At 39.5% G+C, this 25,072-nt stretch overlaps 2 protein-coding genes across 2 annotated transcripts in view; one reads left to right on the forward strand and one right to left on the reverse strand.

The window, feature by feature from the left end:
• The window catches only part of ELMOD1 (ELMO domain containing 1), a 270,336-nt gene that overhangs the window by 66,543 nt on the left and 178,721 nt on the right, over window positions 1-25,072 (reverse strand). The window lies entirely within an intron of this gene.
• ALKBH8 (alkB homolog 8, tRNA methyltransferase) overlaps window positions 1-25,072 on the forward strand; it is a 61,052-nt gene that overhangs the window by 5,385 nt on the left and 30,595 nt on the right. The window contains exons 3-7 of the mRNA XM_049823549.1: window positions 2,421-2,661; window positions 3,707-3,838; window positions 4,708-4,803; window positions 6,204-6,308; window positions 10,044-10,114. Of these exons, the coding sequence (XP_049679506.1) occupies window positions 2,421-2,661; window positions 3,707-3,838; window positions 4,708-4,803; window positions 6,204-6,308; window positions 10,044-10,114 (645 nt within the window). The remainder of the gene's footprint in view (window positions 1-2,420; window positions 2,662-3,706; window positions 3,839-4,707; window positions 4,804-6,203; window positions 6,309-10,043; window positions 10,115-25,072) is intronic.

Below are 25,072 nucleotides of genomic sequence, written 5' to 3' on the forward strand. Positions count from 1 at the left end.
TGATTTCTTTTCTTCTATGGCTTTCAGCTTTTGTATCTTTCTTTCCTCTGTACTTCTCTATCAAGTATAATTTGTCTCGTCTAAACTCCCTGTTAAAAACATGTCTATCTTAAAAATCTTTCCCACATTTTCTTCACCTAATTTGATTTAGGCTGTGCTTCTGTGGGAGTTGAACTGATTGACTGACTTGCAGCTCTTGAAAAGGGGACAATTTTCTCTTCCCTTGCACAAAATGGGGCAAGATAGGAGGGAATTCTGCTTTCTTACGATGCTCAATGAACTTTATGATAAGCTGCTTTATTCCCTAACCTAACAGAAAACTACTCGGGTTTTTGATTTGTACTTTTCTGCCACAGTAGAGAGTTGTAGCAGATCAGAGGGTGACCTAGCAGATACTGGGGTAGCAAAAAGTGACAGGAACTTGTAGGCAGAAAAGGAAGAAGTTAGAGAGTTTATAATTTCCCTCCGTCAATTGTGGAAAGAAGCTAATGGCCTGAAGCGCTGTAGAGCAGTGTCATTTACTCTAGCCTTGTTCATCTTGATCCTGCAAGTTCTTCCTGTTCAACTATGGAAACATCAGTTAGATCTTTATACTTTTTTGTAACAAAATTGGGCTTAGTCTTCACTCAGATTTCACACCACGTGGACATACGCTAAAATGACCCAGCAATCCTGTATATATTGTAAGCTCTTTGGAGCAGGGACTGTGTTTTTCTATTGTAGCTTGGAAGTGGGTCTGTAATCCAGGACTTGTTCCCCTCGACACCGTCCCACATACCAAATTATCCATCTAATCTGGGTCCAGCAAGATCCTTGTGATTGACAGAACATTTGAGTAAGTGATGTGTGAAACAAAATCATAGTGCTAGTGATGAACTTGTGTCAAAAATACAGAAAATGCTTTCAGGCTTTGTGCAAGAGTCTGATTATATTGAAATTGTTCAGTCAGGAGAACAGGATCAGTTGCTGTACATGCTGCTGTTGTGTAGTGGTGGTCTTTGTAGATGAAGTGCCTTCATGAAGCCAGTGAAATAACTGGTTTAAGTCTCTGCATTTCCTTTACACACATGGGCTTCTCCATTAATAACATTCTAGAAAATAATAATAATTATTAATGTGGTCACCTTTGAAAAATGTGATCATGGACAGCCTGGTGCAGTGCTAAGAAAAAGTGTTAGTAGAGCCATCGCAATAGGTATAATCACAGCGGTACTCACTATATAAATTATTTTTTAAATAGTCCTCTTCCGTTTTAAACCTAATTTTCTGTCTTTTAGAGGAGTGAAAAGCTATCATTTGAAACAATTGAACACTTTACCAGCTGCCTTCAGAAAAGGTCATAGAACATTTGTAGACTTTAAGGAAAAGATTGAAAGCTTTCTGGAAGGGTATTACATGAAGTCAATCTGAGTAAATTGTTGCTAGCTGTTTGAAGTCACTTAAGCTCAATCAAAACTTTAAGACTGCATCTTCATTTGGTCTTAAAAAGGGACTTAAACTTCTTTCAACCACCGTGATTAGATTGAACATCTAGTTATGGCATATAGCTATTTAGATGTCAAACTAACTTGTTAATTTATTTTGAAAAGGCCTATGTATTTTCAAAGTCTATTTCTTGAATAATAGTCCTTTGAAAGGTTCTGTTTTGTTGTTTCTTCTAATACTTGGCAAACCAGCAACAGTCCTCAGAAACTGCGTACTCCTTCATAATTTTGGACATAAATCACTGTGAAAGCGTAGAATGAAGCATTGTGCATGAAGTAATCTGTGTTAACTAAGGATGGGACATAAATTCCTTTTGTTTATAAAAACAAGAGGGAGGATTTTCAGGTAAAAGTGTTGGAGCAGAACGAGATGCTCTGTTTCTAGAGGCTGCTGCTTTTATTTGGTGATCTTGATGTATGGGGGACATGAGGTAGGACTGGGAATATCAATCTCTATGCTTGGAGAGACTTCTTGGCAAAGATGAGAAAACCTTTCTTAAAAAAAAAAATCAGTCTTCAAAGGTTTTTCTGTTTGTTTTTGTTAGTGGTAACAGGTTTCTGGAAAAATTCCATTTTGGAAACCTCCAAAGTTATGATTGCCAAGTGTCAGTGTTTGCCTGCAGTACACTTGATGCACACATGCTGGTTCAAAGCTTAAATGCTCTTGTAATAGTAAAAACATACATTAATTGAGGAGGTATCTCTGATAGAGTTTGCAAGCCTTTCTGCCAGAATATGTCCTGGGCGAATAAAGGTTGTCTTAGCCTCATATACCAAGCTCACTGAAATGTAAATATCTTGGGTAGAATACATAAAAGAGTACTTATGGGCTTAATTTTTCTTTATAGAGCTGCTCTGTTGGTAGAGGGTTAGTTTTAAATGAACCAACAGTAATCACTAATTCTCAATATTTTTTTTTAATTCTTCTTCAATTAGAGCCTGGTTATTGCCAATGCTGGTCTTGGTAATGGGATGAGTAGACAGCAGCTGCTCAGAATAGTAGAAGAATATGGATTGGTGGAAACACTCTTAATGCCACCGAATAAACCATATTCATTTGTGAAATATGGGACAACAGAAGAAGCCAAGAAAGCCTTTGATGCCCTTAATGGAAAAGAAGTAACACTGGAAGACTTTGGCCAAAACATTGTTCTATATATTAATTTTGTGGAAAAAGGTATAATTTTTCTGCTCTCCTATATCTGACTTCCTGCAAACTGCTTCCCTTTGCTTTCACTTCCTAGGTTGTAAATACAGCTAAAAGCACACTAGTCTTTGTGAGTAGACACAGAAAATGAAAGCCAGAATCTAAGATTCAGGATATAAAATGATCTTTGCTGCATGTATTTCATGATAGAATACTCTAATTTGAGTATTTACTTGGATGCAAATGGAAAAAGGATTTAAGTAGTTTTCAGACCATTCAATACTGCACATGAAGGTTTTGTGATTAAGGAACTAAATTGGGACTCAGGAGATCTCTGGACAGTTCACTGGATTTCTTGTGTGACCTTAGTCTTGCAATCTCTATCTCAACTCCGAGAAGGAAAATAGGCACAATAAGATTTCTGGCTTTTTTTTCCCTCTTCTCTCCAGGCTTTTTTTGTGGCTGACTTTAAGCTATTTAGTACAAGAACTGTTGTTCTTTCTGTGAGCTTTTATGGTGTCTAATGAAAAGGGTTCCTGGTGTTGGTGTGTACATTCTGCCAGCGAATAGCTTTTAAGCTGTTAGGATAGCAAACAATGTCCCTACATCACCAACATTTTGTGTTCACCTAGGTATTGCATTATACATCTCCATATTTGATTAAATATTGCTTCCCTGGACAGAGTAAATTTGGTAAATAATCAAAGTTCTAAAAAATTAAAATGAAATGCAGGTAGAATCCTGAAGTGATCAGGAAGTTCTTTTAACCATTACTTTGACAGGAGAATCACAAGTGGTTTTGCATTTGAACAGTGTGGGGTCTTGCTGCTTAGGCAGTAAAATTTTTAGAATGTGCTTTGCATGATGCAAAACTTGGGCCTTATCCTGTTTTGTCATACCAAAAAGGGATCATTCATTCACCAGATAAGACCCCAATGGGGGCTCCATCGTATCATTAAAATAAGTATTTCTACAGCTGTACTATATTCTCATGCATAGTAAATATCCCTGTAGGGAACACACGGTTTTGTTTTCTATAAACAGTGACAATATTCTCTTTTTCTATACACCTTAGTTTTCTGGCAGAATGCTGTTCCTACAAGCTTGCCTCCAGGCCTAATGGTCATTGAAAAGGTTATTTCTCCAGAAGAGGAAAGGAGGATGTTGGAAAGTATTGACTGGATAGGAGATGAAGATACTCAAAATGGTGGGCAAAACCATAAAATGTAGACCTTCCATATTTTTATGCTGTTTTTTTCCTACAGTTTAAGTTTACAAGAAGTCTACATCTTGGTAGATGTATTGTTTGAAATTATTCTGTATTTGTTCTTAGTATTTTAGAAATTGTGTCTTATATTACAAGTGATAAGCTCCTGGGGGCAAGTGGTCTGAATTGATATTCTGGTATGGATTTACTGGAATACTATTCCTGCATCCAGAAACAACTAAACTCTTTAAGTGTCTTATACCAAGCACAAGACTGTTCTGGGAAGGTTACCATTGTAATTTGATGTCTGAGGAGCTGTGTCTTCTCCTAAATAAAAAAGAAGTCAGTGAGACACACGTTCCAGATGCTTTTGTGCTTTCACTTGAACTCCATGGAGTTAACTCTCTTAATAAATGAATTGTTCTTGGAATTCACTTCAAAGTTTCTGTGTAAAGTTTGTTCCTTGGAACAACACAAAGGGTTATATTGACCTTGGCTAACATGTAACTTGGTGATTGGTGAAAGTGAAGGATCCTGCTATATCCATAGGATGTTAATCAAGTGCAAGTTCACAGATCAGGACAAGAATAAAGATGCATTAAACATGGCTCACGAAAATTGGTACTCTCCCCTTCTTACATATACAAAAACACCATTGGTTTGACTCAAACACCAGTGAATGTGATGCTTGATGAAATACAAAAGGTCATAAGGGAGAAGTGTGTGCCATGAAGGACAAGGGTTTTACATTGTTTTAACTGTTAATTAAAGAATGTTTCTGTTTAACAGGTCAGATGGAATAGGGGAGCATAGCAAATTGCCTGTACTGTTTTATGTAGCCTAATCTTTAAACTTGTGTGTTTTTACAGCCCAGAAGACTTTAAAGCATAGAAGAGTAAAACATTTTGGATATGAGTTTTGCTATGATAACAACAATGTTAATAAAGACAAACCTTTACCTGGAGGTGAGATCTTGCCTATTAAATCATACTTATTTTGCACTGATGTTTGAACCACTGTATAATGCCTTTAAGCCTCACTGAGATATGGATGTGAGATCCTAATTAAAGGAGAGGTGAGATCCTAATAAAAGGAGAGCCTTCACTGTATCTTAAGCACACACTGAACAGTGCTTTTAAATGAGATCCATTCCAAATTACTGCAAGTGCTTGAAGCTTGTTTTGCAATCACTTGCAGCCAGGAATTGCTGCCCTTTGTTGAGATCCCGTCAAATAAGGTTTTTGGGACTTTAATTGTCATTCATTTTTAGCTTTTGTTTCATAAAACAATTATGTGTTACAAATTACATATTCTTTGTTTGGGAGTTGTGACGTATACTGTTATGTATATCTAACTTAACTAGCTTGAGGCTTGCTGGATGTACACCAAAATAAAATTTCCTTTGGACTGAAAGCAATTTTACGAAGGCTTGAATAACTCTTATTTGGAGTTGAGAGCTGTGAGTCAGAGCAAAGCGAGTGAGTCATCTTATAGTCTTAGATTTAAAAATGGTAAAATAGGGGAGTTAACACCCAAGTTTTATAGGAATTTTAAGGTGATGCATGTGTACTGGGGTGGATGTAGCTTCCAACAGAAGGATTCTGGTTACATTGTTATTTTAACAGTGAAGCTATATAATCATAAAAGCATTGATATTTGGACTGCTCTCTAGTCTCACAGCTAGACTATTTTGTGTGAGAAAAGCATAAACACTTCATTAGATGAGAACAATTAAAAAATAAAAATCAATAGATTCATGGAAGGGCTGTTACTGACATGTTTGTGAGTGTTACCTCCAACAGAATTTTACTGTAAAGTCCTCGGGTAAAATAGCAAACCAAAGATTCAGTGGAGGCCTGTAACTATCATTCCTGTTTCAAGACCAGTTTAACTTCAGCATGGTTTTTTTGGTGATATTTAATTCAGTAACAGATTTTTAGGGGGTAAATTTTTTAGAGAGCTCTCTGCACAACTTCTGACTTTATGTATAATTTTGCTTCTTGACTGCAACTCTTTTACTGTAGTTGGTGGAAACTTTGCCTCTGATTTGATATGCTTTTATTTATGTGTAGAGATAGAGCGCTTTGCATTTGTAAGGAGTGATCTGCTTCTGAACGCAGAGGCTTTGGAGGAATGGCCTTTCTAATGTTGAGGTGTTAAAAATACATTGACCTTGCAGATCAGGCCTCCAATTCTGATGTGTGTGTTACAGCAAATGCAGAGTGATCATTATTAAAGATGGACTTGCATATCTATGAAGCTGTTTCTATGTATTTTGTCCAGGTATTATGTTTACTGTAAAAAGAAGGGATAAAAATGTAAAAAGCTATCCTGTCTTGCCTACAGTTTTGTTTTGTATAACTAGGTCTTCCTGAAATTTGTGACCTGTTCTTGGAGAAGTGCTTGAAGCAGGGTTATATCAAACATAAACCTGATCAACTGACTGTAAATCAGTATGAACCTGGACAAGGTAAGTTTATTTGTCCTTCAAAAATTTTGAGCTCTTTACCTTACATTGTGGTTTAACCCTGGTAGGCATCTAAGCACCATACTTGCTCACTCCCCCTCACTGGGATAGGGGAGAGAACTGGAAAGATAAAAGTGAGAAAACTCATGGGCTGACATGAAGACAGTTTAATAAGTTTAAAAAAACCCCAACAAAACAAACAAACAAACAAAAACCCCCAAACAAAACAAAGAAAAACAAGTGATGTAAAAAAACCCCAAACCCAAACAGTTGCTCACTACCAGCCAACCAATGCCCAACCAGTCCCTGAATAATGGCATTCCTGGTAAACTTCACCCTTAGTTTTATTGCTGAGCATGATGTCATATGGTATGGAATATCCCTTTGGTTGATGTCCCAGCTGTGTCTCCTCCCAACTTTTCTTGTGCCTCTCCAGCTGACTTGCTGGCAGGGAAGCGTGAGAACTGGAAATTACCTTGATGCTGTGTAACTAAAACATGCCTGTATTATCAATACTGTTTTGATCACAAATCCAAAACATAGCCCATACTAGTTACTGTGAAGAAAAATAACTCTATCCCAGCCAAACCAGTACAACTTAACTGAAAATCAGAAGAGAGTAGCATCTAAATGTGACATGGTGTAGGGACAGGATTTAAGCACCTGCTTAAGTGTATTTTCTGTATGACCAGAAAGTCTTTATACTGATTTCTGAACCTGGGAGCTTGTGTTTAGAAGTACAGTTTTTGATACCACTATTATGGAAATTGATGGTGTTTCAGAGTCCAAGGCTGTAGCATGGAAACTAACTAAAAAGATACAGGAATAAATAGTCATACTTGGTTTTGTAGTCAAGTGCATTTTTTCACTTCAAACTCCTCTTGCTCCCTGTAATGTGCATACAGTCTCCAGGAAACCTCTTGCTGTTAGTACATGTAATGTTAGTATATGTGATATATGGACTCTTAAGTATGATCCAGGCAGTGTTCCCTTATCTGAGGAATAAGAAACTCCTCTGCTTCTGTAATCTTTCCCAAACTGGAGACATCTGAAGAGAAATTTGCTTCTAATCACACCTCTAGGGAATAAATCAAGTGCTGTGCTTTTTGCTAAGGTCAATCATCAAGGCTAAACATCTGGCTTGTTTTCTAGAGTGGATATCTTATTTGTCCATAGGAAGGAAGGACAACAGCCTTTTCTTTTTCTACTTTTTTCCCCAGAATTAATGTCTTGACAGCTAATGCAGTATCTGCCAAACAAGGGTCTGAAAAGCTGATCCTATTTGTTTCTGTATCTGACAATCTGTTAAACTGATACATTAATGTACTTCTGGCTGGGACATCAGAGGAGATTAGTTAGAATTGTAAATTTCTATCAAGAATAGAAGCAGAGTTTTTTTAAAAAAACAAACCCAGAGAAAAATACCTTTTCTTAAGTGCAAATTGTTAGGATATGAATGAGCACAGAGTGCTGTCAGATTAACACCTTTAGTATCTGTGTTCCGAGCCAGATTGTCACTGGACATTACACTTGATATTTTAAGAAGTGACTGATGACTTTGGGTATCTAAGCTGTAGGGGCCACACTTAAGACACATTAAATTAATTCCTTTTTGAGGGCACTTTTTTCATTCAGGATCCTAATACTGTGTAAAGTTGTAGATTTATACCTGAAAGTTACCATCCACTTTTGAATGCTTAGGTGACTGTCTCTTACTATGTGCTGCATATATGGTATATAAACAGCAGGTAGGTAGGTTGGTGTGGTCTTGATTGAATTGTCTGGGTGATGCTGAAGAGATCAGTCAACATTCTCCTGTTGTGTGGTGAATTGTACTGACTTCAGTGTGCATCTGAAGGCAGAGTTGCAGTGCTTTATGCTGAGGCAAATTTATGATAAGCAAACACAAACAGATGTGTGTCCTTGGTTTTCAATTTGTAAAAGGGAACTAGGCCTTATAAGCCTCATTGTTTCTAAGACTATTCATATAAGACGTATAACTAATGATTAGAGATTGTTTTAGATGTGATTAATAGAATGCAGGTACTTAAAAAACAATATGCACAAGTTGCTTATTTGTCCCTTGTGTAGCCCTCACCGTGGCTGGCTTAAAACCCAGTCAAGCTGAATCAATAGAAAAAGGATCATACATCTCAGACCTAAGACATAAGAATAGGTAAGAGTAAGTGATTAACTTTAGAGTAAGATGAATTAATAAAACAACCTGAGAGATTCTCAGAAATTCAAAGGTGATCTTTGATGTGTAAGAAGATAAGTGACTGTGGTGGCCGGAGACCTTCTGCCTATGACCACTAACTTCAGAAGAACCAGGATAAGACAATAAGAATCAGTTGAGACAGGAAAATGTATTGGACTTCTGAAACCACTGGAGAATAGAGAAGTGAGAGTTCATGGAAGAACACCTAGAACTTCTTTTCACAAATCATCAATCGCATATTGTTTGGTAAAATCATATAGGTGTTTTTGAGTTACCTTTTGCCATTCACTGCGGTGGTGGCCCAACTCTGAGTTGTTAACAAAGCAAACCTAGAGAAACCCATGACTGAAAATTCTTTAACACAAGTCTTGCTGATTTTTCTATCAGATTAAATGTTGACCTCATAAAACATTTGTATTGCTTTCACTGAACCTAATGGAATTCAGAATATTTACATCTGGAGGTAGAATCTGGCATATAATAAGGATACTTTATAGGGCTGACTGACAGTGTTAGGAAAAAGTCTTTTCAGCTCAGGAATTTGATAGTGTCTAAAATTAACACGGGTAGAGTTTTTAATAAGCAAATACAACTGTTTTGGTTCGGGTCACATAAGAGTTACTCTATCTGTCTGTGCCTGCTATGGTGTCAAAGGAATGCATAGTTGCAGTTCTCCCAAGCTATCTGCTGACCTTGCTCTGCTGCTGAGTACAGTTCCCCACCATGTGGTGAGATCTTTCCGTGGCATGCAAACTGCTGTTTCAGTGCTTGGTGTTAAAATGTGTGGCATGAGCTGCAGTAAATGGCAGTTTCTTTCCAATTAGCAGATCTGAAGTAAAAAAAAAAAAAAAAAAAAAAAAAAAATTAAAAAATTGGTGTCCCTTTGGCAATTCTCAACTATGTGTGTCTACTCATACACATGCCAACAGATGTACTACCCAAGGGTTGGCCTAGCAATGGTGTGTGGAGTTCTCCTGGGAACTGCAAAGCAGTGCCTGCATTTATGGTAGTAGGTCCTAAGCACCGGACACCCTTAGCACAGTCATTTGCTTAGCAATAGAGGGCGTATTTGGGATGATTCCTTCTCTGTGAAGAAAGTGAGGGAGAAATACATGATCACAGATGAACTAAGGCCCAAAATCACCTAACGTAGCATAACTGCTAGTGCTAACTGCTAAACTGCCTAAGAGGAGAAGATAGTGATTTCAGGTGCTCTCTGCAGGAAGGAGAGCAATTTGGTGTCTTCAGAGGGCGAGTGGGGCCTTTGGGTGCCCTGAACTGTCTTGTAGATATTTCCACTGATGATACAGGACACTTGTGTTAACTGTGTGCATCTGATCTGGGCATGTAAATAGGATAATTGCCCTGAATTCTTTTGGAAGGCAACTCCCTCATTTATGATTTTGTTTTTTCAACAGTACATCCCAGCTTTCTATATGGACATCATAGAAACAGAGCTTGCTAATAGAGATAGAATTCTATTATTAATATACTGACTTTTTTGTTTTTTTCTTATGCAGGAATTCCTCCTCATATTGATACACATTCTGCTTTTGAGGATAAAATAATCTCTCTCAGTTTAGGAGCTGAGGTAAACTTCACGTTTGTATGTGTTTTGATGATGCTTTACTGAGAGGTTTCACTTTTATATTGTTTAATACAAGTTAATTTGATTTTCCATGGTGTCTGTTCACACTCATCTGAGTTTAATATCAAGCATGTAAGGTAATGTGATATGCTAATTAAATAACTAACAGCAATGAGATGTCACTGGAAGATTTGCCAGTGATATCAGTGATACCCTATTTTTAAATCTTAGCATCCAGTTCTCCGTCGACTTTCCTTCATTTTGTATTCATCTTAGAAAGCGTATCAATCCTGTTTATGTTGCTACTTCCGTTTTTCCCTGTGTCATCCCCTGTTCCCTCTGGTCTGCATAAGCCTCCAATTATTTTTATATTCGGTACATCTACAGTAGGCTAATGTAGATGTATTACCTGTAGAAGGTCCAGTCAAAGTCTGAACCCTACTGAGCTAGTTGTGGTGCAGGCAGAGATAAACTCTCATCTCAGCAGCTTCCAACATATGCAGATGATGTAGAGAAAGAGTGGGAAGGGAAGTGGAAGAACAGTTGACTAGCATGAAGTCATGAAACATACCAAGACTAGAGCTGAAAACAGTCCATATCATCTAATCTCAGTGCTCTGATTAGTGTGTTTACTTTTACTCTATTTGGATTCATCTGCTGCATCTGTGCCCATCCATGTTTTACAAATTTAGTGTTACCTTCTCTCCCTTAAGCACTACTGCAGCAAGTCTTGGCTACTTGGCCTTCTCTATTGGGTTTGCGTGGCAAGGTTTTGGTAGCAGGGGGCTACAGGGATGCCTTGTGAGAAGCTGCTAGAAGCTTCCCCCCATGTCTGATAGAGTCAATACCAGCCAGCTCCAAGTTGGACCTGCTGCTGGCCAAGGCTAAGCCCATCAGTAACAGTGGTAGTGCCTCTGGGATAACAGATTTAAGCAGGGGGAAAAAAACCCAACCCGCGCAACAGCAACTGCTGCTGGAGAGACGAGTGAGAATATGAGAGAAACCACCCTGCAGACAGACACCCAGGTCAGTGAAGAAGGAGGGGGAGGAGGTGCTCCAGGCGCTGGAGCAGATTCCCCTGCAGCCTGTGGGGAAGACCATGGTGAGTCAGGCTGTCCCCCTGCAGCCCATGGAGGTCCACAGTGGAGCAGATATCCACCAGCAGCCCATGGAGGACCCCATGCCAGAGCAGGTGGATGCCTGAAGGAGGCTGTGACCCCGTGGGAAGCCCGTGATGGACCAGGCTAATGGCAGGACCTGTTGCCCTGTGGAGAGAGGAGCCCACGCTGGAGCAAGCTTTCTGGCAGGACTTGTGACCCTGCAGGGGACCCACGCTGGAGCAGTGTGCTCCTGAAGGACTGCACACCGTGGAAAGGACCCATGCTGGAGCAGTTCATGAAGAACTGCAGCCTGTGGGAATGATTCCTGTTGGAGAATTTCATGGAGGACTGTACCCTGTGGGAGGGACACCATGCTGGAGCAGGCAAAGAGTGTGAGGAGTCCTCAACTCTGAGGAGGAAGGAGCAGCAGATACCACATGTGATGAACTGACTGCAACCTCCTGTCATGAAATGGAGTGGTTTGGACCGCTTAAAGAATCACTTCCAATGGTATTAGTAAAAGAAAAATTATTTAATAAGAATTTATATAAAAGTGCGACTTCACAAAATGTGACGGCAAGGTTCACTCTATTACTTAATACATGGATGAAACGTACACGGGAAAATTGTTAGAATCAGACTAAAATTAGGTATACAGAGACCAAAAATGCAATAGAGTAAAAGAGAAATATACAAAGAAAAATGGAGTTAGAATTGATTTCTTGTGATTTTGTACAGAGATCAGGAATGTAAAAAGGGAAGGGAGGCCCTCCTGTTGAGTCACGAGGTTCAGAGAAGACCCACTTATTTTCTAAACTCCTGTCAGAGTCTAGGTGCGGCTGGATCAACTCCTAGTCCTAGACTTGGTCAATGGTTTATATCTAAATGGATTATGAGTGTAATAACAGCCTAAGAGTCATTCAGTTGAATAAAGTTCATGACAGTAATTTAAGTATAGATTTGAAAAGTAATAACTTGTAATATACTTGCTATAGTGTATTCAGGTTAGTACACATACATGCACAAAGGCACTAAGAGATACATAAGCAAGTAAAAGAGGTATACCTGTTAAAAATTCCCCTTGAGTTCAGTGAAAATATTCATGTCAAATGCTTTGGCATCTTTCTCAACAGGTGAAGGGTCAAGCCTCAAGGAGCAAAAGAGTATCAGCCCAAGTCTTATTGGCTTTCGGTGACAGACCTCCGGTCATCACAAACTTAAAAGTTTTCGAGCTCTGAGAGGCGTCTCGCTGAGAGGGAGATGCAGCCTGCTGCAGTCCAGGAGAGCTGAAAGGGTCTCCCTTAGTACTGCTGTTTTGAATCTTTATTCTGGGCTTTGGCATTGACTTCCTCTTTTCTTACAAATTGTGTAGTGAACATGGAGCTCCTGGGACTAGGGGTGAGTCTAAGTGTTGCCGAAAAACTCGGAATAAAGAACTTATCAACACCAATTTAGTGTAGATAAGCAGACACTTCTTTATTGACGGCCGGGTGTGCGGGTGAGCCCTCTCAAAAAACCCACGCACGCCTGAACACCAAAATCATACACCTTATATTAAACTTATTCATTCATATTCATTAGATTTCTGAGAAATGTTATGCATATCCATTAGATTTCTGGGAAGTTATTAGCGTATGTTAATGTCCTTTACACAAGTGCATTGAAGGTCTCTGATGGTCTTCTAGAGTCCTCTGGTGGTCTTTCATAGTCGTCCTCACTTGTCCGCTTCTTGACCTTCCTTAGGTGATTCTGCGCAGTTTGGCCCTTGGCAGGTAACTAACTGTTTCTTGGCGGATAACCACAAGTTGCTTCATAAAGAACTTGTCAGAATTTTAAATTAATGGAAACTGATATCTTATACATTCTTCTAGGTTATAATATACTCCTACTATATCCAAATTATCTTAAATCTTAAGCTTGTTATCTAAGTTCTAAATGTTCCTACTAGATGATTTTGGCCAATTCCTCTGGCCTTGGTACAGGGTTATACAGAGGATTTCACAGCAGCTGTTGGTTGTTGGTTAAATGTATAAAATGCAATAGAGATATATAATTCTATATTCCTATTAAAATTGAATATGATTAATTCTAACTAATAACAAATCAATAACAAATCAGTAACATAAGGAAGGATAACTTTTTCATTAACACGTGTGGCAGTGGCACATGTGTGTTCTTTGCTTTGAAAATGGAGTGTCAGTGTTGCCAGTCCTCTCAGCCTGACCATGCTTGTATTTGTCCACGATTCACAAAAGCATCCACTCTAGAGAGGAACATCTGGGTTTAGTTGTGAGGGCTGTATGCACAGTGGCAGTAGCGTTCTTACTACTTTTGGAATGTCCCAGTCTAGAGGCTACTTCCTCATGTGGCTTCTGCACTTAGCCTTGTCTTGGAGATCATGTATTCTCCTCTGTTCAACTGCAGTGTTGTCTGTAACAGTGTCAACACCTCCATGCTAGGTAGCACATGGGAACATCCACTTCTCTGATGCAGTTCCTCTAGGAGAAGGGCTCTAATTGATCTTCTGTGCAGTTTATCCATCCTAAGTTTAATTTTTCTAATACATGCTGAGCATACAGAGCAGCACAGCAACAGCAGATGATCCCAACTTACAGCTCTTCCTATGTTGATCTTGTAAATAAAAAAAAGTTAGTTTACTTCATAAAAACTATATTGTTGCTGTCATTTCACTTATTCTGCCTCAGTCTGCAGGCCCAGGCTTTCTTACCCTTTCAATTTCAATTAAAAGGCTGACTCTGACACAAGTGCTTGTTACATCATTGATGAGGCACCATAGGCAGTGCATTTCTATATGATTATATTACAGCACACCTTTGTTATGGTCTCAGAGATGGGCAAAAGCAGAATGATTTTAATCACCCGAGAAGCACAAGCTTTTCTGGGAAGTGGACTGCCTGGAGCATTATGATGCTGTTAAAACTTGGAATGTATACATTTCAATCAGGGAAACAGCCAGACTTGGGCCATTTGTAGGTATTTCAGGCATAAGCATTGGATACAGTCTGTTAGCTCCTAAGTTTCAGTGTCTTTACATGATGGGCCATTAATGGGCTTTCCAAGTGCAGACAATCAAAGCACATGTGTAGTAAAACAAGCCAGTGGCCCATGAAATGCTGCATTATTTAATGGCTTTTCTTTCTGGTACTTTTACAACTTTTAATGATTTCTTTAATGTGTTTTTGTGCACTCAGCTCTTAATCTGATTTTAAAATGTAAGTATCAGTTGCAGTAATATGTGAGTTAGCTATTTTAGGAGTGAAGCCCCGTACTCTATTCCTATTAAAGCTTACCATGTACAAAATTTACACACTCTTGTTGCCAAAAAAATTGGAATAAAGAACTTATCAACACCAATTTAGTGTAGATAAGCAGACACTTCTTTATTGACGGCCGGGTGCACAGGCAAGTCCTCTCACAAACCACGCACACCTGAACACCAAAATCATACACCTTATATTGAATTTATTCATTCGTATTAATTAGGTTTCCGAGAAAGGTTATGCATATTCATTAGATTTCTGGGAATTTATTAGCATATGCAAATGTCCTTCTACGCAGGCATGGTGAAGCCTCTGGTGGTCTTCAGAAGCCCTCTGGTGGTCTTCCGTAGTCTTCCTCACTTTGTCCGATAGTTGACCTCTCAGGTGATTCTGCGCAGTACGATTCTCACAACCATTTACATAAAAATGCATACTATGTCTGTTCTTAAATATAACCTTTCTAATGATTGGTCCTTCCGTCACACCATCTCATTAATATTCTGATGTTAAAACAATCATTGGTTAATCTCACTTAACTCTACTGATTGGAATCCTCGATAATTAGATCGAGGTGGGAAGGGTAAGGGGTTTCCAAGCAGCAAACTGGTGTCCATAACGGTTTCCTTAGCTTCTTAAAACAAAACACTACTGATCAACAAATCTTTGTCAAAGTCTCTGTGGTTAAATGATTTTAGACAATACTTGAATTCTTATGGTTATACATAATACATTTTCTAAAGTTCCTAAGTTCCTATGACTATATTTCAAACTTAACACTCCCATACCTATACTTCACAATTTTCTACTTCTTAATCAGACTGTTGGTTAAATGTGTAAAATGCAATAGATATATAGTTTTGTTAAAATATTTCTTATAATTCTACATTCCTATTAAAATTGAATATGATTAATTCTAACTAATAACAAATCAATAATAAATCAGTAACACTGATAATAAATAATTGGAGTTGCATATACAGCAGCAGACTTTAGTAATGTATCTTCTTCTCACTATAGCGTGATGTTATGGGGTTTTTTTTCACCTGACTAGATTAGGCTGCAACATAATGGAAAACATACATAAACAAAGTTGTATATCTTGTCCTCTCTTTATTCTCCTAAACAGTAAATGCATACATTTAAATAAAAAGTGCCATAAACAAATAATCTTCCAACCCAACTGGTTCTGTATCCTATTTCAGAAGTTGGCTAACCAGACACTTCAGAGGAAGAAAAGAAAGCAGGATACCTCGTATAGTTTGTTCTTATGCTAAGTCATGAAAGAACTTTTCTTTTCATTGTCTGTGCTCTTGTTGTGGTTTAACCCCAGCTGGCAACTAAGCACTACACAGCTGCTTGCTCACTCCTCCCTGCCCCCAGTGAGATGGGGGTAGAGAATCAGAAGGAAAAAAAAGAAAGTAAAACTCGTGGACTGAGAGAAAGACAGTTTAATAGGACAGAAAAGGAAGGGAAAATAATAATAATAGAATATACAAAACAAGTGATGCACAAGGCAATTGCTCACTGCCCACTGACTGATGCCTAGCCAATCCCTGAGCTGTGGTGGTCCCTGGCCAACTGCCCCCAGTTTATATACTGGGCATGATGTCATATGGTATGGAATATCCCTTTGGCTCAGTTGGGTCAGCTGTGCTTGCTGTGTCCCCTCTCAGCTTCTTGTGCACTCCCAGCCTCTGCTGGCAGGGCAGTTTGAGAAGCTAAGTCCTTGACTTAGTATAAACACTACTCAGCAAGAACTAAAACATCAGTGTGTTATCAACATTATTGTCATCCTAAATCTAAAACACAGCACTATGCCAACTACTAGGAAGAAAATTAACTTTATTCCAGCTGAAACCAGGACACTTGCTCTTCCAGGATTTGAGTTAGGCAGATTCTAATAACTAATAACTAAGGTAAATGCTTTGGCTTATGAAAAAGAAGTCTGTGGCAGAGCAGGGGACTAAACACAAGTGGCTTCCTAGCCTAGTGCCTTAGTTATCAGCATAGCTTCTCAAACTTCTTATGTTATCTTCACAGAACCACAGAATTGTTTAGATTAGATTAGAAGGGACCTCTTGAGGTCTCTGCTCAAGCAGGGTCAGCTAACGCAGGTTGTCCAAGACTCTGTCCAGTTGTGTTTTGAATATCTCTGCAGATGGAGACTACAGAACTTCTCTGGGCAACCTGTTGTAGTGTTTGACCTCTGACACAGCAAAAAACCCCTGTTTTCTTGTGTTTAGGTGGAGTCACATGGGTTTTAAATTGTGCCCATTGTCTCTTGTCCTGTTTGTGGACACTACTAGGAAGAGTCTGGCTCACTCTTCTTCATTCCCTCCCATCAGCTATTTATACACATTGATAACAGCCATCTTAACTGAGCCTGAGCCATCAATTCTCCAAGCTGATTGGTGCCAGCTCTCTCAGCATCTCCTCATATAAAGATATGCCTTAATCATCTTCATGGCCCTGTGCTGGACTTGCTCCAGTAAGTCCATATCTTTCTCATAGTGGGAGGCCCAGTCCCAGCACTGGACACAGTACTCTAGATGCATCCTCACCAGTGCTGAGTAGAGAGGAAGGATCATCTCCTTTGACCTGCTGGCAGTGCTCTTCCTAATATAACTGAGGAGACTGTGGGCCTTTTTTTCTGCAAGAATACGTTGATAGCTCATGTTCAACTTCTTGTCCACCAGGACCCCAAGGTCCTTTTTGACAAAGCTGCTTTCTAGCTGATAACCCCCCCTGCATGTAGTGATGCATGGGGTTATTCCTGACCCAGTGCAGGACTTTGCACTCCCCTTGTCGAGCTTCATGAGGTTCATGTTGGCACCAGTTTTCCAGCCTGTCCAGGTCCCTCTGAATGGTGGCACAACCATCTGGTATATAAGCCACTCATCCCAATTTTGCATTGTCTATAAACTTGCTGAAGGTGCATGCTGCGCCATCATTCAGGTCATTAATGAAGATGTTAAACAGCATTAGCCCCAGTATCAACCCCTAGAGTACTCCACTAGTGACATGTCTCCAGCTGCACTTTGTGCCACCACCATCATCAGTGATACCTTGCAACTTAAATTGCATTATTGAAAATCAGTCTTTTCCTCAGTGGCGAATGACTTTATCCAGTAACAATGTACTTTGTACTATTTTGTTAGAGGAATTATTGTAAGTTTAATTTGTTTGTGCAAACTTGATTTATGTTGAAAAAGGAATAGTTATTAGCCTGTGGTATATATGTTCATTTTAAATATGAACAAACAGTCTTGAGAAGAAAATAAGGGCATGACTCTTCACAACACTTCATTTGTCTTGCACCAGATAACCCATGGCAATCCAAGTTCTTACACTTGTATGAAATGAGGTGGAAATGTAGGTATGAGAGTCTCTTCCCGTGTTCAGTCACATGGAACAGCTTTGTCAAGAAGCACAGAGAAACCAAGTGGCTCAATTTTGTTCTAGTTGGTGCGAAACATTGTGTTTTGGGGAGTTTACAAGACAGATTAAACTTGATTTGAAGGAGAAAAATCTCACTATTACTTTGTACTTCTGCCTAGCTTATAAAAACCATTAAATAGTTTGAGGGCAAAGCAGCAATATGTCTTGTACCTTAATACTCCAGGAAAAGTGAGGGTCTCAGCCCAATCACTTCTGTTTTTGACCCATTTCTTTGGCATCTCCTGGGAAACTGCAGAATAAAGTGAGACTTCCAGAATGTCTTGTGGGCTTGTAATGGCATTTTATAAATCGCCACATTCACCCTTTCTTTATAGGAGCTGATACACTGAAAATGTTAATGAATATCAGTTTCAATGTTGTGTTATTGAATACAACTTTCTTTAATTCAGAAGTTGTCATAGTAGGAGAAGAAAGGCAATGGGGTAATGTAGTTCAGAGTTATTTTTATTAAGCTTAATGGCAAAACATATGTCCTGTGTCCATGAATTTGAACAAAGTACTGCAAAACAGGGAACAGTCCTTTCTGTTGAGAATTTTCTGTTTTTATTTGAGTTAGGTGTTATTTTCAGTGCCTCCATTTGGTGTCTCTAAAGATATGTAATTTTACAGTACTTCATCTTAGGAACCTGGCCAAGTTTGCAGCTGTCTCAGAAAATCCTACTTAAAGCCTGTGCCAGATTTCCTTTTGCAGGTTTGCAGCAGGAGCTTGATCAATATTGAGATTTCTGTTTTTCAGCTTTTCCTAATTTGCCATTTTACATGCTGTCATGTAAGCCTTGATTCATTAGAATTTTAGAAATACAGAGGTAGCATTTCTATAATGAGCTAGGTAGTGTTATGAGTGTATCCAACCCAGGAAAGAATTTTCCCTTCCTGGCTGCATATCTTACCCATAGTAGACACCCTGCAGTCCCTCCTCATCAGCTCTGCCCCGTTCTGTCCAAGACTGCTGTGGGATACCCACTGCCCAATGCCAGAGGGTAAAGCGCAGTCATAGTTTTCCTGAAGGGTGCATTGTGTTGGCACCATACTATGATTTATGTTGTTTTGTCCCTTTTTCCTAATATCCAGCCCTGATGTGGAAGCCCCAGGCTTGTCATTATCTTCTCCTTAGCTTCTGCTTTTCCTTCTTGAGTGCCTTACTCTGCTTCCTATCCCTGTGCCTTGGCCTGGCAGAAGACTGGGATAAACACTGAGAACTGCTGTGACACGCTGGCTAGGACCCTGACCTAATGTCTGTGAAAGGGAAGCTTCAGGGTTTTGAGTCAGATCTGTGGCTCAGGGTTAAACAGTGGGGCTGTGTGTAGATCATCCTTGACCTCTGCCTAACTTCTGTTCATCTGAACACATATTCATCATGTCTTAGCTTGCAGATATTAAGTGCCTTGATCTGTAAAGAAAAGATGTGACTCTTTTAAGCCTTGAAAGCAGAGCAATGTTAGAAAGAAAAACTCCACCAGACCTTTTGAAATATGTGACTAATGGTTTATCTAGAACTGATAGAATGAGGTATGCTGCTATTACTCATCTCTCAGGCTGATAATTGACCATTTTTCCAACACTTTTGCTTCTTATCTGTTCTATTTCTAATCTGTCTTGGTTAATAAACAGAAACCTGTAGTTATAGCAGCAGCTGTTTCTGTAATAGCTGCTTGAGAGAGACTACCAGAAGCCTTTAGAAAGTCTAGATTGTACCCAGCCTTTGACAGTTAGCACCTGTTTTGTGTCTTGTATGAGCTCTAACAAGGTAGGCAGGCACTGGATATTGTTGTGTTAACTTTGTGGTCCCAATCTTATTTTGCTTATCTTGGTTAGTTGCTGATTTAGTTTAATTTATTGTTTATACTTACATTGCTTTATTTTTCTTTTAAGGGAAGGCAGAGAGCATCTTACCTACTTAAAGAGTTCCTCTGGTAGTGGCTACACCAAAGTTTTTTCTCTGTCCATGCTAGCAGCTTGATTGTAGTAGGTGAGAGTGGAGTAATAGCTATCAATATTTAAAGAGAGATTGGATTGGCAGATCCAAAATGTCTCTTAACCTAAATGGAAGGCATTAATTTTAATCACTACAACCTAATGCTGAGTTCAGAAGTTTGTTCAAGTGAGTCTGGTGGGATTCCTGAAGCTCGATAGTGTGCTTTTCAGATCTGTAAGACACGTTTCTTGAGCTGTACCCTTCTTACAGTTATGGATTACATCAGTTCTTGAGACTAGTAATTTGCAGTGGTTTCTCTATAATTTAGCTGGAAACCCAAAGGGACTGTATTTATAATTGTATACCAAATTTAGTTGGTTTGTTCCATTTAAACCAGTATTTCATTTTTGAAAACTACTGAAGAGCTTCTCCATGTGAAAGGTGTCCTGAGCACCACAAGTTAAATGCATCAGGCTTTGTAAATCTGTCTCCTGTTTGCGTTTGCTCTGTATAAATGTCCTGTGTGTTTCCGTCCTTGTCATATCATAATGTAGTGTCATTGAGCTTGGATCAGATACAAGACCCATCAAAATCAAGGGAGAGCTTTCTGTTGATATAATTGAACGTTGAATTGTGCCCTCTGAGATAAGCAACAAAGCCTGCAGCCCTTCATGAGAATATTTGTAATAGTCTTACTGTCTTTTTTGGGAAAGGTGAATATTCAGTAAACACACTGTTCTGAGTTTTTATTTCTGTGCTGGATGTCTCTTGCCTGTTGGCATACAGGATTCTGTTCACAGATATCAACATGTCCTGCTGATGTTTCCACCTGATCAGTTATTTTCACCTTTGTAAGGACCTTGGAAGCTCAGCTTTCATGTAAATTGTTCAGAGGAAACCTGTCCTGCAATACCTAATTGCCTTCTTCCACAGCCATGGTTGTTTATAGGCTAGCTCCTATTTTAGCGAAAGGTAACAACAGCAAGACACCCACTGTGTGCAACTAATGCAGACTAGCATTTTTCTCTCAGGTGCTGTAGGAATCTGATAACCAATCTTGACTTGCAGTGAGATGCTACAAGAAGAGTATTCAGACAGAATTTTCCCCAGAGCAATCGTACTCGTATTATTTCTCTAGAAGCTGTGTGGCAGTAATTTGTTGAGAAACAAGACAACAGCATGGAGATCTTACCTTCTCCGCTACCTCCTCAGCTACTTGGGAGGAACAAAATCAAAGCTAAGCTATGACAGAGCCTGTGTTTTAAAGTTTTGTATGTAAAAATATTCTTTTTTTCCCTCCCCTTTCGTATTGGAGAGACATCATAGTTTCTAGGTGCCTCTTTGTATGAGTTGTCCCTGTGGTAAGTCTATGAGTTCTGGCATTTAGTACCAGGGGGCTAATACTGGGCAAATAGCTCTGCAAAGCTCAGTTTCCTATCTCCCTTTTGTTGGATTCATACCAGCCTTTCTTCCTCTCCACAAAAGAAGGAAACTTGTCGTGTACTGTGCATTTCCATAAAGCTGTTCCCCACTATGCAAGGCATAACAACTCCTAAATTGGCTAGTATCCTACTTCATTGCTGAGGAAGGAAGGGCAGCCTGTATGATTGCTGTGGGATCTCTGATCTGCAGAATATGCTGTGACTTGCTGAGATGCTTCTCCTGGGTCTGCTAGAGTGGTAAGTTGCCTTACTGCATTCTGTATAGCACTTTTATGTGTCTTGCATGTGGTCCATTATTTTGCCTGCTGTTGTGGTTTCAGCCCAGCCGGTAACAAAGGACCACGCAGCGGCTCGCTCACTCACTCCTCCCGCCCCCCTCCGGTGGGATAGGGAGGACACGGAGGAGAGAGAAAAGAAAAAAAACCAAACAAACAAAAAACGGAACCTCGAGGGTTGAGATAAAGGCAGTTTGCTGGGACAACACACAAAAAAAAAGGTTACAACAACAACAACGGTACTAATGAAAGAGTATACAAAAAGAGTGATGCACAGTGCAACTGCTCACCACCCGGCACCCAACACTCCGCCACTTTCCCCACCAAAAGTCGAGAGGCCACCCCCCGGCCCGCTCCCCAGTTATATACTGGGCATGATGGCACATGGTATGGAATAGCTCCTTGGCTAGTTCAGGTCAGCTGCCCCGGCTGTGCCCCCCACCTCCCAGGTTCCTGTAAACATTAACTCTATCCCAGCTGAACCCAGGACACCTGCTGAGAGGGAAGGCAAAGCTGCGGCTCCTTCTGGTTCATACCACTTCGTTTTCTTCCCAGTCACCTGGTTGCTCTTTTTAGCATCCTGTGGTTTCTTGGAGTTGATAGTGTTGAGAAAGGGATGTGGGAAGAATGTTCTTGTGGTCTCCTGAACATTTCTGGGCAGTTGCATCAGCAGTGGATCTGAGGTGGATGTGGAAAGAGACAAAAGAAATTGCAATTAGGAGGAATTTGAAAATGCAATCCACTCAGTATCACGTGGAAAAATACATAGAGATAGTATGAAAAATGTCATATAGTTCCAGTTAGTTTTCTCACAATCACACCAAAATCCTACTGTGGGTGAAACAAACACTTTCTAAAATGTTTGAAGTCTGCAGTAGGCCTTAAGATTTTCTGACTGTGGTCATAGCTGCTAAATAATGAAGGAAAACTTTTGCATACTTGCTCTATCAACTTGATTCTGTTTGAACAGAACCTGTTGTCTCCAGGCTTTTTCTGTTCCTGTTGCATGCTTATTTTGTATGCTGAGGCAGCATCATTTCATTTCCAATTCTTAGACGTCTGGCTGTTATAGCTTTACTGTGACACTCAAATAGAGATGTTGAATTTTTCAGTGGAAGCAAATGTATTCTCTAAAAAATGTCTTGCTATTGCTAGAGTTTTCTAGCTGGTTTTCATGTGGTAGGAAATTTGTGGATAGATAAAAATCTTGAAAAAATAGATTATTATGCACGATATTGCTTTTTTTAAACTAAATATTTTTTTTCTCTTGTTCCACTTCACTCCCCCCATGTACTCTTCATTGTGATACATGAACTACCTTTCAGTGGTGGTGAGATGAATTAATTGTTTAAATATGAAGTTACTATTTATTCCTGTGAAAAATGTAATCATTGCAATAGAAGAAAACTAACACAGCATTTAAATTTACATTTCAATTAATATTTTTACAGCTGAAATTATTTTTGAATCAGGTTTTGGATTGTCATTCTTGAAATACAGTTAAATTTTTTTAATAGAAAACTTTGTATTGTTTTTTGAGTAATTACTAATGTCTTTATATTTTTAAACAATTTTTAATTTCTGTGACAGATTTATCAGTGGAAGTTATTTCTATTCTCCATGATATTTTTAGAAGATCAGTACTTGATTCATGAAATGGAATCCTGCTATCTGCCACAAATTAACAGCAAACAGACTGAACTCTGGGGCATTAAAAAGTCATTATCTTTAGCTGTTACATTTCAGCTGTACTTCAGTTCTGGTATTCAAGAAAGAAGTCTAATTTCATTAGCCAGTGATGTCATCTCTATTGTCATAGGAGCCTATTTTAAGACTGTGGCAAATTTCAGGTAGAAATGACAAGTAGTCAGTCAATAATAATAATCACAAGTAGTCTGTAAGGAAAGAGACAAGCTTAACTTGTTAAGCTCCTGCTGTGGTGTATTGTCTCTTGGCTTTGAACTGGACTTTTATAATACCAGTAAGTGTAGCAAATAGGGTTTGAAGTCTGTCTGCATTTATATTTACAAATCTGAGCATTTTGCATACTGTAATGTTCTGTTTCTGTTTTTCTTTCGAGCTGTGTTGAGTGTTTCAGAAGGAGTTTCTCCACAAACTTGTTTCAGTGGAGTTGACTCTGGAAATTTTCATTGAGGAACTGGCAATTTAGAGTGGTTAAAAGTGTGCCGGAGCCAGAGCTGTCAAAACTGTGATGCTGATACACTTGACAGAAAGATTCCAGTTCAGGGCAGGGGGAGAGGTGTGCTCCTACAGGAGAAGCAAGTAGGCAGGCAGCCTCTTGGTGCAGTGCAGGGGCAATGCAGGTGAAGCTCTGGTCTGTTTGATGGGGCAACAGAAGAATGCTTGGGAGGAACCAAGGTTGATGGTGCAGTTGAAAGCAGTGAAAACCGGACACTTCACAGTTCCTTGTGAGGTGTTCTTGATGTTCCTCCTCCTCCTCCTCTGTTACTGTGTACCTCTATCTGCAGTGCAGGATCGTGCAAGCCATTGTAAATTCAGGGCCAGATGCTGAGGCCCTGGTAGAGTCCTTTTGTATAACTTTTGGCTGCATTATGTTGACGTGCGGAAAACAGACTCCACAGTCAGTGAGGTTGTAAAGTAGGTATGTTCATTCAGGGCTGGGCAGCACGGGGGGGGTAGTCGTGTGCGCCCGACTCGGCAGTTTGCCTCAAGTTTATACAGTCAAGTGTTACATATTCACAATACACCTATACATATTCATGACCTATCCCCACTTCATATTAAAATTAGCTCTGAGAGGTCATTTCCGTAGTCTCCTCTGAGCTGCGCTTGTGCAGTGCCTCTTTATGGTGGTCATCTGGTGGTCGCAGAGATGAAGATAGATGACTCCTCTTCGTCACCGCTAGTAACCTCTTTTCTTTTGCAGGCTCAGTGATTTCTTGGTATTCACCCAAGCCGCAAGACCAGTCTTGGCTGGCTCTTGGGGCCAGCTCCTGCTTCTTATCAGGAGCTGTCTCTGCCTCATTGGCTGGTTCTTGGGACCAGCTCCTCTTATCAAGGACTGTCTCTGCCTCAGCTAATTTCAACAATGTAACCGCTAAACATAATCTTTCATCCCCCTTTATTATGTCTACTGAGATTCTTTTGACTCCTTTGTCTCAATGTGAAGACACTCATTGGGCTAATGAAGCAAATGGCAGGAATGGGAGAAGAAAGACATGATGCTGCTTGTGATGAAAATCAGCAGTGTTGAAATACTGCCTATCTAAACTTCAAAATGTGTTTTTCCTTTTTGATTGTTTTACGTGCTTTAAAGTAATATGTGTATGTCAGATGTGTGGTACTTCTGTGGGGTGAAACATAGCAATTGAGTAAATTGATAAAACAGTTTTCTTCAAATTATTTTAAAGAAGTCTTTCAGTGTCATGCTGTGTTTTGAATTATACTTTATGGCCCTAGGAGACATCATTAACCAAGAAGATGGCTTTCATTCGTTCTTTGGTGTTT

This window comes from Accipiter gentilis, chromosome 19, assembly GCF_929443795.1.
Source record: "Accipiter gentilis chromosome 19, bAccGen1.1, whole genome shotgun sequence".
Classification (NCBI taxonomy): Eukaryota; Metazoa; Chordata; class Aves; order Accipitriformes; family Accipitridae; genus Astur; species Astur gentilis.